We start from the raw sequence: 17,171 nt of genomic DNA on the forward strand, positions 1-17,171 counted from the left end.
AATAAATTATCTAGTAACTCATCAAAAATATTCTGTTGTCAAGGTAATAAAAGCAATAACATATTCCCATGTCAGCCAAAATAGAGTATAATTCAGTTTTGCAAAGGTGTTAAACCACATAGTCTTAAATAACTCAGAAATAAATAAACTTATGGTCAATTAATCTAAGACAAAGGAGGCATGAATATACAATGGGAAAAGACAGTCTCTTCAATAAATGGTGCTGGGAAAACTAGACAGTTACATGTAAAAGTATGAATTTAGAACATTCTCTAACACCATATACAAAAATAAACTCAAAATGGATTAAAGACCTAAATGTAAGACTGGATACTTTAAAACTGCTAAAAGAAAACATAGGCAGGACACTCTTTGACGTAAATCACAACAATATTTTTTGGGATCCATCCCCTAAAGTAAAGAATATTAAAGCAAAATAAACAAATGGTACCTAATTAAACTTAAAAGCTTTTGCACTGTGAAGGAAACTATTGACAAAACAAAGAGACAACCTATAGAATGGGAAAGAATATTTGCAAATGAAATGACCGATAAGCAATTAATATCCAACATATATACACTGCTCATACAATTCAATATCAAAAACAAAAACAAGCCAAAAAATGGGCAGAAGAACTGAATAGACATTTTTCCAAAGAGGGCATGCAGATAGGCAAAAGGCACACGAAAGGATGCTTGCTAATCATCAGGGGAATGCAAATCAAAACCACAGTGAGATATCACCTCACACCTGACAGAACAGCTATCATCAAAAAGAACACAAATAACAAATGTTGGCAAGGATGTGGAGAAAAGGGAACCCTCATACACTGTTGGTGGGAATGTAAATAGGTGCAGCCATTAACAATATGGAAGTTTCCATAAAACTAAAAATAGAACTACCATATGACCCAGAAATTCCACTCCTGGGTTTATATCTGAAAAAAAAAAAAACGCTAATTTGAAAAATACATGCACACTTATGTTCATAGTAGCATTATTTACAATTGCTAAGATATGGAAGCAACCTAAGTGTCCATCAACAGATGAATGGATAAAGAAGATGTGTATGTGGATACAATGGAATACTACTCAGCCATAAAAAAGAACAGAATATTGCCATTTGTAGCAATATGGGTGGACATAGAGGGTATTATGCTAAGTGAAATAAGTCAGACAGAAAAAGACAAATATTGTATGGTATCACTTATATGTGGAATCTAAAAAAAATACAACAAAATAGTGAATAGAACAAGAAAGAAGCAGACTCACACATACAGAAAACAAACTAGTGGTTGGGGGGGACAATACAGGGATAGAGGAGAGGGCGCTATAAACTACTGGGTGCAAGATAGGCTCAAGGTTGTATTGTAACACGGGGAATATAGTCAATGTTTTGTAATAACTGTAAATGGAAAATAAACCTTAAATGGCAAAAAAAATTTAAAAATAAAAAAATACAAATTCCTAACTTTAATTTCTTTTATGGTATTGTGGTATGACCTATCATTTCAAGATATACCTATCAACATATTTAGATAAAACAATGTGATATCTGAGATGTGCTTCAAATAATGTGGGAGAGAATGATGAGAGGAGATATAGTTGAACCAAGAGAATGCTCACGAATTTATAACTGAGTAATGAGTTCATGGGAGTTCATGACACTCTTCTCACTATTTTTGTATATTTTTGAAAATTCCTGTGTTAAAGAAAAAAAATACAAATTATTAGGCCTCATCCTGGACATATGAATCAAAATCCCATAGGGTTTTCTTTGTTCTTTAATTCTTCTAGGTCTTTGTTAAACATTTCTTGCATCTTCTTGATCTCTGCCTCCATTGTTTTTCCGAGGTCCTGGATCATCTTCACTATCATTATTCTGAATTCTTTTTCTGGGAGGTTGCCTATCTCCACTTCATTTAGTTGTTTTTCTGGGGTTTTATCTTGTTCCTTCATCTGGTACATAGCCCTCTGCCTTTTCATCTTGTCTATCTTTCTGTGAATGTGGTTTTTGTTCCACAGGCTGCAGGATTGTAGTTCTTCTTGCCTCTGCTGTCTGCCCTCTGGTGGATGAGGCTACCTAAGAGGCTTGTGCAAGTTTCCTGATGGGAGGGACTGGTGGGGGGGTAGAGCTGGCTGTTGCTCTGGTGGGCAGAGCTCAGTAAAACTTTAATCCGCTTGTCTGCTGATGGATGGGGCTGGGTTCCCTCCCTGTTGGTTGTTTGGCCTGAGGCAACCCAACACTGGAGCCTACCTGGGCTCTTTGGTGGGGCTAATGGCGGACTCTGGAAGGGCTCACGCCAAGGAACACTTCCCAGAATTCTGCTGCTAGTGTCCTTGTCCCCACGGTGAGCCACAGCCACCCCCTGCCTCTGCAGGAGACCCTCCAACACTAGCAGGTAGGGTCTGGTTCAGTCTCCCCTGGGTTCACTTCTCCTTCCCCTGGGTCCCAATGCGCACACTACCTTGTGTGTGCCCTCCAGGAGTGGAGTCTCTGTTTCCCCCAGTCCTGTTGAAATCCTGCAATCAAATCCCAATAGCCTTCAAAATCTGATTCTAGGAATTCCTCCTCCCGTTGCTGGACGCCCAGGTTGGGAAGCCTGACGTGGGGCTCAGAACCTTCACTCCAGTGGGTGGACTTCTGTGGTATAAATGTTCTCCAGTCTGTGAGTCACCCACCCAGCAGTTACGGGATTTGATTTTGCTGTGATTGCACCCCTCCTACTGTCTCATTGTGGCTTCTCCTTTGTCTTTGGATGTGAGGTATCTTTTTTGGTGAGTTCCAGTGTCCTCCTGTCGATGATTGTCCAGCAGCTAGTTGTGATTCTGGTGTTCTCACAAAAGGGAGTGAGAGCACATCCTTCTACTCCGCCATCTTGGCTCAGGCTCCCTAGGATCCAGATATTTGGAAAGATATGCATCAAATTAAGATCTGATGGTTCTCCTGGAGATTGGGCTCTGAGGATTGAAGGTTTCCAATTTTTAATGTGCATAATTAAAAATGTTTTTCTGTATAATTTACAATTAGAAGCTAATCTTTTTTTAAATTAAATAACAAAAAATTTTCTAAATTAGCAAGTGGGAAAAAAGCAGAATTTTAAATATTATACAAAGCAGAAGTTCTAACTTTAACTGCAGTAGAAGCCCCAGAGATGCGTCTGTAGAACTGGAGGTTTTGTGGGACAATTTGAAAAACTTTATTGAAATCATTGTTTTTGTATTTACAAAAAAAAAAGAGAGAAAGGGAGCAGGACACTTACTTCCCCAGTGGACGTTTAAAATTTGATTCATTGATATATTTTTGGCTCACATTTTGCATCAGCTGCTCCCTCTTCCCAAAGCAATAATATATTGCATAATTAATTCGGCACAAGTCGTGAGTATACTAAATCTGTTTATTTTTTTTTAAATGACCCTATGGTTCTTCTTAATAAAGGTATTGCATTTTTTTGTTTTGTTTTGTTTTGTTTTTGTTTTCTTGGCAGCACCAAACGGCTTGTGGGATCTTAGTTCCCAGACCAGGGATTGAACCTGTGCCTCTTGCAGTGAAAATGCTGAGTCCTAACCACTGGACTTCCAGGGAATTCCAGGTATTGCATTTTTTTAAAGAACCAAAGTCATACTGAATTAATTAGGAATAGCACAATCAGAATAAATTAGGCTTATCAACATATACAACTCAATTTTTAAAGCTGAAATTTTGATTAAAAATAGCTAGATATTTAACAACCAATTTGAATTAGCTACTTCCTCCCATGAGTCTCTGAGTAAATATCCAGCCAGATGAAGAAATTCCACAGGAAATGATAATAATAATAGAAATAGCTAACATTATTAAATGCTTAGTATTTGCTAGGAACAAGTTAAGTGTGTTTCACGAATCTTCTTTTGTAGTACTCACAAAATTCCCATATATTAGATTGTATTATCCCCATTTCACAGATGACAAACCTAAACTGAGGTTTAGAGACATTTAAGCAACATTCCCAACATCACACAGGTTTCAGTGTGGACTCTGAGTTCTTACAAACTCCCTTATATTGTGATAAGAAACATCTTGGCAAAATGTTCCTACATAATTTAGTAAGCCATCAGAGAGTTCAAGAATAAATGTTTATGAAGTTATCAACATCGAGTCCAAGTCAAATGACCTTGTGTCTTTTCTCTTTATCTGTGTTTCAGAGGAAAACATACCTCCAATGCTAATTTAAAATAATATTTTAAACTCTTCAACAAGAAAAGTTAGACTTCTGTCTTATTACTGAGAATTGTGACTTTGTCCCTTTAATGTTAATAAACTCAATTTCTCCGATTATTTCTTATCCTTTAATTGTTCCACAATTAAAATTATTTTCACATTGTCTATAAATGGAGATATAATATAGTTGAGTCTATTCAACATAAAGTTTGACCAAGGCGGAAAAAAATGAATGATTCCTTTTCTCTGATAATTTCACATACCCGTTTCAGAATTACTGTAATACAATTTCACATTATAGGCAATGTTTGCTGAATTCCGGTTTTTGTTTGTTTGTTTGGTGTTTAGCTTTTGTTTCCCCAACTTAATTCTGAAGTTTCTGTGATCATTGCTGCTGGTGGCCTCTAGGTGTGACTGTTTGTGGCAGGAAAAAAATTGGTAGAAAATGTAATATATTGACTCTAGATATATTATTTATCATTTTTCCCTTCAACCTACTTTGACAGTCTTCTCACTAAAAGGTTATAGGCAATTTGAGAGTTGCCAGTTGTTTCCTTCTTTATTTATCACTTTGCTAGCCCAAAAAGAGCTCCGCAGGACACATTTTGAAAATAATTGGCCTAACGACTAAAGAAGGATATAATTTAATATTTGAAACATTATTGAAAGGAGAAGGAGGCATTGCAAACAATGTGCTGGGACAACAATTATAAACTGGGACTCTCTATGGTAATTGGGAAATATGCATACTTTATCCAGACTACCTATTATACTCCTATTTGAAGGTTATTCTTGACTAGATGCCAAGTATGGTAGTCCTTGCAATTCTAATTGGAAAACACTAAAAGTGTGTTAAAATGTTTTATATATATGTATACACATATACATATACATATATATATATATCATGGCTAATATTTGGATAATACATACTTATAATAAATAATTATACATATATATTCTTTACATATGCATGTTTATGATAAATAAACTCTCATTGTGAGTGAGAAGGCATGAGCCATGCTTATTCATATTTATATGTAGTATCTCAGTGTACAATATGTATTTCTTGAAATTTTAATTCAATTCAATTCAATAGTTTCTGAACATTTACTACATGAAGCGAATGGGTTATACATTAAGACATAATGACAAGTAGGAAATTAAAGAACTAATAGTCTAGCGAAAGAGAAATGGGTAAATGACTGCAATACAACAGGGAGTTCAGTGCTTATAGTAGAAATTCATGCAGATAACAGAGAAAAACTTAATTTTAAGGGCCTATCATTTCATATTACCAAGATGAAGCTTGAATAAAAACCATAAGCTTAATATATGAAACAAAGTGGAGAAAAGGGAGGGTAATTCTCAGAGAAGGCCAGGTACATATGCAAAGCTCTGTTTCTAGAGAAGTTGCTTTATGCAACTTTATGCAAGTTAAAAGAGATGAGACTGAAAAATGGTCAGATATAAAATTACTCTAAGTGATATGCTCAAAGTTTTGAAACTTATTTGGTATATGATGGGAAATACCGAAACTTTGACAGTGAAAGATCAGATCAGAATTGTATTCCAATTCTAGGGGTCCAGAGTTGAGGGTATATCTCTAAGCAGGTATTTGGGCAGTAAAATAGGCATCAAACATATTTGAGTAACATTTCATAGATAATGCAGAGCATGTCTTTGGAGACTGAATGAGTTTGAGATGGGGTTGGTCATTGAAATCTAGGTCCAAATCAACCAAGACCCCAAAGGTAACAAAGGTAACATGAGAGTGGACATGGATGCATCAGAATATATTAGAAAAGATAATGAGGTGTCTGTGGGGAGTATAAGAAAACTACCTAGAAAAATTGAGAATTGTAAGCTTGGAAGTCAGGAGAGATTTCAGGTCAGAAAACACTTCTACAACATACAGATCATCCTTACTTGGTGAAAAAGGAACACATTATGTAGGTTTGATGAATCTTGGTGAAAAATATAGTGAAAAGGAAAAAAAAAAAAAGCTTCAAAAGATAGAAGTCTGGAAAATCCCTAAGATTTAAGAATAAGAATCAATCAATCAATCAATCAATCCAAGAATGGGGATACCCTTTACCAAAAAAAAAAAAAGAAACAATAAAAGGCCATCAAAGATTTAAGAGGAGAAACACCAGGCCATCAAGGGGAGGAGAAGAACCAGTAGTTTCATAAAAGACAAGAGAGGAAAGAGTTCCCAGATTGTAACACATTTAATGAGTATGAGCCAAGAGGAAATTATAAATGTCATGCATCACTGGAAATCATCACCACCCTTGTAATAATTAAGAAAGTTTCCCTGGAAGGAGAGAGCAGCATAAATAAAGCAGAAGAACTCTCTTTGATAGCTACGTGAAAACTAGAGTTCTTTATGACAAAGATTATAGTGGGGGCATTTGTGGCAAGATAGTCTTGGGAACTAATCCAAGGCTTTAAACAGGGCTGGGGAAGAATTCATTAGAGCATGGATTCTAGCTACTAGATGGCCATGTCTGGTAAGCAACTAATGCCAAAATACTGAAAACTGCATGGCACAATAAATATAGGAAAATATATATATAGTAAACACATAGCTAATATGTCAATATTATCATATTAATACTATGGTGTTTCTAACCAGGGACAATTTACTCAGCAGTAAATCCAACTAGCCAAACAGTATGCAACTGTTCAACACTGAAAAAAATACATAAGTATTTACTGTCTTTGCCTTTAATAGGAAATCGAGAAAATAGAACCATGGACCCTATACTCTCCAAATTCTACAGAAGTTTTCTATAATACTAGAAATCTTCAACTAGATAGGCATAACAACTTTAAGAGAGTCAGAAAGTGAGAATAAATTTACACAATATATCAGAAGAATTTTATCTCATCCAGGTTGACAAGTCTCCTCTATTAACATACATACAGTTCAACATATACTAGGGTCCAGTGGCTATTTACCAAATTAATAAATATACAATAATTAGCACAGGGCTACAAATTGCTTTAGTGCCCCTGAGACACCAGATTTATATCAGATTTATATTATATTATTTTTATTATATCTTGTTTCATGGGTTAAACACTGTACTAGACTACCTTTTAAAGATTTTCTGAGCTGATAAATTCTGCACGCATTGTGGTAGAACTAAGGATGATATCTCAAGTCAAGAATATCACTGAGGTAATTGGTGGAAAATTTCACATCAACCCAGAAGGTGAGCAGGTGTCAAAGCTCTCAAAATTTGAAGAATTAGTCAGGAAAGGATCAGCAAGTATGTAATTAGAGTCATCATACCCTGTTTAGCTGACACAAATGGCTAGTTCTCTTGCTCTGAATACAAGATCTTATTTATTGAAATTTCCAGAAATTTTAGCAAAGTATGGAAATAGCAAAGGAAAATAGAAAAAAAAAAGAAAATTTTAAAAAAGAGCCATAAACACAGCAATTTGAATGTGAATCTTAAAAACTAGCTACACTTCTTAACCCTAGTGATCCAGAGGGGATCTGAAATGGCATGTAAAAAGAGCACATGGAAACCTGATGCCACTACTACAGCTGATTTCATTTTCCTATGATGGCCACAATAAAATTTCCTTCCCCTTATGTTCTTCGTACAATGTGACTCCTACACTCCTCCCTTCAGGAGATGGTATATACTTCTACTCCTTGAATCTGGCAGACGTATGACTATAGCTGAAGTGACACTGAAAATTACAAGGCAAGTTCATAAAAGTTTTGTCCAATTCTTTGGGAAATCTTGCTTTTAGAACCCAATGCTTTGATGTGAGGAAGCCCAAATAGCCCAGGAAAGACCTACATGGAGTAGAAATGAAGCCTCCAGCTCACAGCCCTCACTAAGCTGGAACCAACAGCCAGAATCAACTTGCTAAGTTTACCATTTGGAAAGTGGTACCCAACCCTTAGTCAAAGTGCCGCCCAGCCCTTAGTCAACGTGCCCTAGCTGATGCTGTGTAGAGTAGGGATGAGGTGTTCCCTCAAGTCTGCCAAAAGTGCAGTTTTATGAACAAATTTAAAGATTGTAATTTGAAGCCACTAAGTTTTGGTGATGTGTTATGCAGTGATTGATAATCAGAACAACTGCCTAATTTTGCAAGTAAACATATTTAATTTTTTTCTACATGGCAATAAAAATATAATGCTTAACAAATAAATACTTGCCATAAATATTTAAATCTGTAAAACTAAAATTCTCTTTGTTTCACAGAATGTTAAAGAATGGGTTGATATGTTTCAAAATGATGACGAAGCATTCCAGTTTGATCATTCTGGAATTTATAGCATACCATTTAATTTAAGATACATGATTTTAAAAGAATACACTTTTTACTTATTAGCTATAAGGTTAAGTTACTTAAACTCTGTACCCCAGAGATCTCATCTATAAAAAACCATAATAGTGGTAATTACCCACAAGGACTTAAGTTAGTATTTTTGTAGAATTTAGCACAGTTCATGACAAACTGAACAATCTATATAACCATTAGTCATTATTGTCATTTACCCCAAATCTGGAGCATGACTTTGTCTCTAGCATGAAACTGTATAGGAATGAGAGAGATGCTTAGTCTGTAATCTGGAGCAGAGAGGAAGGGATACTCAAAGATCCTTTATAAAGTCAATACACTTTGCTTCTCAAGCAGTAACTTCTGTCTTTATTTACTTCTCTCAGTACATCAAGTACTGTTAAACATTCATCATACTGGTTCATTGATTTTAGTCTTATTATGTCAGTATTCCCCTTCTCTTGGGATCTCACTGGTACACCAGCTACATAAATTAACTCAAAAATAAATTAATACTAAAAATATTTTTTGTCATGATTTCAATTAAGCCTTTCAAAGAAAAGTTCAATGTTCACATCATTCAGGCTTCTCACTGATATTCAACAAAAATAATATCATGACATATAACTTTAGGTAACCTATGAATGTTTGTCTAGACAATCTCTACATTAGCTTTTTTGCCTGCAAAATTACTCCATTTAGCTGAAAATTTATATTATTTTCTTCACTCAATGCACATCATAACATTTATTCTTTTTTTTTCCAGCTTATTTTTTTCACACAAGCCAACTAGACCAGTAAACATTTATGCCAACAGACACAAAAGTGATTTTCAACCATTTAAGAGCTACTGTTAGTAAAGCTAGCAGGTAAAATATTGGATAAAGTAATTGGTAAAATATAGGATAAGAATTCTTTGAAGTGACTGGAATGCAGTGTACACTTAGGAGAAGGGATTTCTGTTCTATCCTTTTAAAAAATTTCATATGCAGAGAGGACCCCCAAACCACAGATCTCAAATGTTTGAGAAAAAAATTCAAATACCTTGCAACAAATTCTGACATCATCAGCCATGTTACTAACCCAGAAGGCTGAATCCTTTCCAGAGGAACAGCAAAGACATTTATCAAATAGTTCACTCCTAGGAATTTGACTGCTCTAAAAGAGAATTCATTTTTTTCTTTTTTTTTTTTACTTTTAAGGGAGAAATTGATATTTTAGCCTAAGCAGGATATCTGTTAGCCTTATAAGTTTTATTCTTAGGTATGTATATTTATCATCCAGGCAGGCCTAAGGTATGAATTCCAGGCAGACAGCAAGTTAAGATTTATCAGAATTGTAGAAAACAAATGCAGAATTGAGTGTAGAAAATATGTACTCATGCCTTAACTTTTTGTTTCTTTAAAATACATCTTTAACTAATAAATATTGAATATTTGAATTCAGGATTCATTAGCTCCCACCTCCAAACAGCCAAGCATAATCTCCAATAATATTTCAGGACTCTAAGAGACAAGAGAGTATACTGTAGAGTTGTGTGTCCTCTGACTTAGGGTTGCATGTTTACATGTGAATTTAAGGAAATGCTGGAGTCATTTCTTGGGGTTTCCCAGTATATGTTGGCAACTGAAATTTGTTATGCTTTACACACCAAAAAATAAAATAAAATAATCGAAGTCAAATGGGCTGTTGCTTCATGACATACTTTCAACTTTGTAAATGATGTAATTATGCATTATGACCAAAAATTTACCCATACTGTCTCAAAATGGTTTTGGACATAAATATTTTTCAATACCAATCTAGTGAAGTTTGCTATTTTCACTGAATACATGTTCAAAACACTTGAACAGGATCCCACTGGGGTTAGAGAGGTGGAAGTGAAGAAGAAAAGATGGGAGTATGCTTACCGGAGTTCTCAACTCAGGTATGGCAGCTTGATAGGTGAGTGGGCGACAGTCATGAGTGTTTGGCACAAGGACACAAGGAAGAAACATTGGACCCAGGTCATCTCCATCTAGAACATCCACTGTGAGGGTGGTGGTAGTGGTTCGCCGTTCATTCAGGTTTTGTGCACGGTCCTGTGAGAGAAGAAAAAAGAAAAAGAACACGAGATGGATACAATGATCCCTCTAGCTTGACTAAACTGTAGACAGGTTTCTTCCAGAGTGTAGGCATCTGACCTCACTTTTCTCAGAGCATTTACTTTAGAAAACTTCCAATTGTAAATACTTTCTCCACAGCTTTGATATGTCAACCTTCTCCCAGCTCAAACTTTTGCCAGTTTTATAACCCAGGACTCTTTCTCCAGGACCTAGGAATCATCTCATTGAAATGTAATAATTAATCAAGGAAGATAGAGCTGCTATCTCCCAGTGCCTGTGGGAGGGTAGGAGCCTAACTTCCATAGAAGGCTTTCTCCAAGTTGTGAAACTATCTCCCATCATGAAGATACAGGAATGTTTACTTTTCTTTGAGAAGGCCAGTTAACAAACAAAGATGACTCTTGATTCCTTCACTCCTTCCCCTACCCCAGCATTTTTTTTTGTTTTTGATAATGCTTCAACAAATTTAAGTTTATGAGATAAATATTGGTTATTTGGAGGAAAAAAAAGAAAGAAAGAAAAAAAAATGAAGGGGTAAATAAAAGAAAGAAAACCCACCAGATCTGCTATACTCTTATTGGAGAAATGCTTTTGTTTGTCTCACATAAGATTGCCTATTACAAAGTATTTTGAGAGCCTTCCTTGTCTCCATGTAGCCTGCTGACATCACTAAAATAACCTGTTTCCAAGTTTCTAAATGAGAATTGTTTTATTTCTTCATACTTTGGGACTCTGAAAAGCTACAATTTCTGAGAAGAGTGTCCTTGTAACAGTAAAGGGAATTATGTTTCCACTTTTTCTCTTATCCACTAGCTACAATATTGCCAAGAGAGCATAGCTTTTTATTTTTTCCTCTTTTTTTGTTTTGTTTTGTTTTTCTATTTTTACTGGTTGTAAAGAAGTGTTCTAAGGCAAGATCTCAGAAACCAGAAATCTCTATTGATGGAATTTTGCAAGTGCAACCTTTCTGTAATGCAATAACTATGTGACTCTGAAACAAAGTAGGACCCTGTAGGGCCCTCCCAGGTACAAATCTTTTCTGTGTTCCCCATTTATTGTTTGTAGGTTTCATCCAGCCTCCTTGACCTTCACTTAGTTCCAAAGGGCAGATTCAAACAGTTGTTAACCAGGAAAGTGAGGGAATGCAGAAACAAAGGAGGAGCAATCAAGAAACAATCCTGTGAGCAGAAGCAAGAAGAACTACGATCCTGCAGCCTGTGGGAAAAAACCACATTCACAGAAAGATAGACAAGATGAAAAGGCAGAGGGGTATGTACCAGATGAAGAAACAAGATAAAACCCCAGAAAAACAACTAAATGAAGTGGAGATAGGCAACCTCCCAGAAAAAGAATTCAGAATAATGATAGTGAAGATGATCCAGGACCTTGGAAAAAGAATGGAGGGAAAAATGGAGAAGATGCAAGAAATGTTTAACAAAGACCTAAAAGAATTAAAGAACAAACAGAGATGAAAAATACAATAACTGAAATGAAAACCACGCCAGAAGGAATCAATAGCAGAATAACTGAGGGAGAATAACAGATAAGTGACCTGGAAGACTGAATGGTGGAATTCACTGCTGTGGAACAGAATAAAGAAAAAAGAATGAAAAGAAATGAAGACAGCCTAAGAGACCTCTGGGACAACATTAAATGCAACAACATTCACATTATAGGGGTCCCAGAAGGAGAAGAGAGAGAGAAAGGACCCGAAAATATATTTGAAGAGATTATAGTTGAAAACTTCCCTAACATGGGAAACGAAATAGCCACCCAAGTCCAGGAAGCGCAGAGAGTCCCATACAGGATAAACCCAAGGAGAAACACGCCGAGACACATAGTAATCAAATGGGCAAAAATTAAAGACAAGGAAAAATTACTGAAAGCAGCAAGGGAAAAATGACAAATAACATACAAGGGAACTCCCAGAAGGTTAACAGCTGATTTCTCAGCAGAAACTCTACAAGCCAGTAGGGAGTGGCATGATACACTTAAAGTGATGAAAGGGAAGAACCTACAATGAAGATTACTCTACCCGGCAAGGATCTCATTCAGATTCGATGGAGAAATCAAAAGCTTTAGAGACAAGCAAAAGCTAAGAGAATTCAGCACCACCAAACCAGCTCTACAACAAATGCTAAAGGAACTTCTCTAAGTGGGAAACACAAGACAAGAAAAGGACCTACAAAAACAAACCCAAAACAATTAAGAAAATTGTGATAGGAACATACATATATATAATTACCTTAAACGTGAATGGGTTAAATGCTCCAACCAAAAGACACAGGCTTGCTGAATGCATACAAACACAAGACCCATATATATGCTGTCTACAAGAGACCCACTTCAGACCTAGGGACACATACAGACTGAAAGTGAGGGGATGGAAAAAGATATTCCATGCAAATGGAAATCAAAAGAAAGCTGGAGTAGCAATACTCATATCACATAAAAGAGATTTTAAGATAAAGAATGTTACAAGAGACAAGGAAGGATACTAGGTAATGATCAAGGGATCAATCCAAGAAGAAGATATAACAATTATAAATATATATGCACCCAACAAAGGAGCACCTCAATACATAAGGCAATTGCTAACAGCTGTAAAAGAGGAAATAGACAGTAACACAATAATAGTGGGGGACTTTAACACCTCACTTATACCAATGGACAGATCATCCAAAATGAAAATAAATAAGGAAATAGAAGCTTTAAATGACACAATAGACCAGATAGATTTAGTTGATATTTATAGGACATTCCATCTAATAACAGCAGATTACACTTTCTTCTCAAGTGCGCATGGAACATTCTCCAGGATAGATCACATCTTGGGTCACAAATCAAGCCTCAGTAAATTTAAGAAAACTGAAATCATATCAAGCATCTTTTCTGACCATGATGCTATGAGATTAGAAATGAATTACAGGGAAAAAAACGTAAAAAATGCAAACACATGGAGGCTAAACAATACGTTACTAAATAACCAAGAGATCACTGACGAAATCAAAGAGGAAATCAAAAAAAACCTAGAGAAAAATGACAATGAAAACACGATGATCCAAAACCTATTGGATGCAGCAAAAGCAGTTCTAAGAGGGAAGTGTATAGCTATACAAGCCTATCTCAAGAAACAAGAAAAATCTCAAATAAGCAATCTAACCTTACACCTAAAGGAACTAGAGAAAGAAGAACAAACAAAACCCAAAGTTAGCAGAAGGAAAGAAATCATAAAGATCAGAGCAGAAATAAATGAAATAGAAACAAAGAAACCAATAGCAAAGATCAATAAAACTAAAAGCTGGTTCTTTGGGAAGATAAACAAAATTGATAAACCATTAGCCAGACTCATCAAAAAAAAGAGGGAGAGAACTCAAATCAATAAAATTAGAAATGAAAAAGGAGAACTTACAATAGACACCGCAGAAATACAAAGCATGCTAAGAGACGAGTACAAGCAACTCTATGCCAATAAAATGGACAACCTGGAAGAAATGGACAAATTCTTAGAAAGGTATAACCTTGCAAGACTGAACCAGGAAGAAATAGAAAATAGGAACAGACCAATCACAAGTAATGAAATTGAAACTGTGATTAAAAATCTTCCAACAAACAAAAGTCCAGGACCAGATGGCTTCACAGGTGAATTATATCAAACATTTAGAGAAGAGCTAACACCCATCCTTCTCAAACTCTTCCAAAAAACTGCAGAGGAAGGAACACTCCCAAACTCATTCTATGAGGCCACCATCACACTGATACCAAACCCAGACAAAGATACTACAAAAAAAGAAAACTACAGACCAATATCACTGATGAATATAGATTCAAAAATCCTCAACAAAATACTAGCAAACAGAATCCAACAACATATTAAAAGGATCATACACCATGATCAAGTGCAATTTATCCCAGGGATGCAAGGATTCTTCAATATATGCAAATCAATCAATGTGATATACCATATTAACAAATTGAAGAAGAAAAACCATATGATCATCTCAATAGATGCAGAAAAAGCTTTTGACAAAATTCAACACCCATTTATGATAAAAACTCTCCAGAAAGTGGGCATAGAGGGAACCTACCTTAATATAATAAAGGCCATATACGACAAACCCACAGCAAACATCATTCTCAATGGTGAAAAACTGAAAGCATTTCCTCTAAGATCAGGAACAAGACAAGGATGTCCACTCTCACCACTATTATTCAACATAGGTTTGGAAGCCCTAGCCTCAGCAATCAGAGAACAAAAAGAAATAAAAGGAATACAAATTGGAAAAGAAGAAGTAAAACTGTCACTGTTTGCAGATGACATGATACTATACATAGAGAATCCTAAAGATGCCACCAGAAAACTGGTAGAGCTAATCAATGAATTTGGTAAAGTCGCAAGATACAAAATTGATGCACAGAAATCTCTTGCATTCCTATACACTAATGATGAAAAATCTGAAAGAGAAATTTAGGAAACACTCCCATTTACCATTGCAAGAAAAAGAATAAAATACCTAGGAATAAACCTACCTAGGGAGACAAAAGACCTGTATGCAGAAAACTATAAGACACTGATGAAAGAAATTAAAGATGATACCAACAGATGTAGAGATATACCATGTTCTTGGATTGGAAGAATCAATATTGTGAAAATAACTATACTACCCAAAGCAATCTACAGATTCAATGCAATCCCTATCAAATTACCAATGGCATTTTTTACGGAACTAGAACAAAAAATCTTAAAATTTGTATGGAGACACAAAAGACCCTGAATAGCCAAAGCAGTCTTAAGGGAAAAAAATGGAGCTGGAGGAATCAGACTCCCTTGACTTCAGACTATACTACAAAGCTATAGTAATCAAGACAACATGGGACTGGCACAAAAACAGAAACATAAATCAATGGAACAAGATAGAAAGCCCAGAGGTAAACCCACGCACCTATGGTCTACTAATCTATGACAAAGGATGCAAGGACATACAATGGATAATAGACAGTGTCTTCAATAAGTGGTGCTGGGAAAACTGGACAGCTACATGTAAAAGAATGAAATTAGAACACTCCTTAACACCATACACAAAAATAAACTCAAAATGGATTCAAGACCTAAATGCAAGGCCAGGCACTATAAAACTCTCAGAGGAAACATAGGAAGAACACTCTTTGACATAAATCACAGCAAGATCTTTTTTGATTCACCTCCTAGAGTAATGGAAATAAAAACAAAAATAAACAAATGGGACCTAATGAAACTTAAAAGCTTTTGCACAGCAAAGGAAACCATAAGCAAGACGAAAAGACCACCCTCAGAATGGGAGAAAATATTTGCAAGCAAATCAATGGACAAAGGATTAATCTCCAAAATACATAAACAGCTCATGCAGCTCAATATGAAAAAAACAAACAACCCAATCCAAAAATGGACAGAAGACCTAAATAGACATTTCTCCAAAGAAGACATACAGGTGGGCAAGAATCACATGAAAAACTGCTCAACATCACTAATTATTAGAGAAATGCAAATCAAAACTACAATGAGGTATCATCTCACACCAGTTAGAATGGGCTTCATCATAAAATCTACAAACAGCAAATGCTGGTGAGGGTGTGGAGAAAAGGGAACCCTCTTGCACTGTTGGTGGGAATGTAAACTGATACCGCCACTATGGAGAACAGTGTGGAGGTTCCTTAAAAAACTAAAAATAGAATTACCATATGATCCAGCAATCCCACTACTGGGCGTATACCCAGAGAAAACCACAATTCAAAAGGACACATGCACCCCAACATTCATTGCAGCACTATTTGCAATAGCCAGGTCATGGAAGCAACCTAAATGCCCATCAATAGACGAATGTATAAAGAAGATGTGGTACATATATACAATGTAATATTACTCAGCCATAAAAAGGAATGAAATTGGGTCATTTGTTGAGACGTGGATAGATCTAGAGACTGTCATACAGAGTGAAGTAAGTCAGAAAGAGAAAAACAAATATCGTATATTAACACATGTATGTGGAATCTAGAAAAATGGTACAGATGAACTGGTTTGCAGGGCAGAAGTTGAGACACAGATGTAGAGAACAAACGTATGGACACCAAAGGGGGAAAGCCACAGGGGGGTGGGGATGGTGGTGTGATGAATGGGGCAGTTGGGATTGACATGTATACACTGATGTGTATAAAACTGATGACTAATAAGGACCTCCTGTATAAGAAAATAAATAAAATAAAATTCAAAAATTAAAAAAAGAAAAAATAAGTCAGTAAAAATTGGCTTGATGAATAAATAAAAAAATAGAAAAAAAGAAACAATCCTGCGGTGATAAAGCAGGACCCTGGTTCCTCCTCAAGGAATATATGTAAACATATCTTTGAGTTCTTCTACAGGAACTAAGGCCCCCACCCAGGTGGAGGATGGTAACTTCAGGGTGAGTATAAGATTCCTGAAACAATGCCCCGTTACCTCACCACCAACCAATCAGAAGGAAGTCTGCACACAGTGGAAGATAACAAAGACTCTGACCGCCCCCTCCCCAAATGATTAA

At 35.8% G+C, this 17,171-nt stretch overlaps 1 protein-coding gene across 1 annotated transcript in view; it reads right to left on the bottom strand.

The window, feature by feature from the left end:
• The window catches only part of PCDH15 (protocadherin related 15), a 748,372-nt gene that overhangs the window by 399,985 nt on the left and 331,216 nt on the right, over positions 1 to 17,171 (bottom strand). The window contains exon 6 of the mRNA XM_059899155.1: positions 10,423 to 10,593. Within this exon, the coding sequence (XP_059755138.1) occupies positions 10,423 to 10,593 (171 nt within the window). The remainder of the gene's footprint in view (positions 1 to 10,422; positions 10,594 to 17,171) is intronic.

The sequence above is a fragment of the Balaenoptera ricei genome, chromosome 16 (genome assembly GCF_028023285.1).
Source record: "Balaenoptera ricei isolate mBalRic1 chromosome 16, mBalRic1.hap2, whole genome shotgun sequence".
NCBI classification, from domain to species: Eukaryota; Metazoa; Chordata; class Mammalia; order Artiodactyla; family Balaenopteridae; genus Balaenoptera; species Balaenoptera ricei.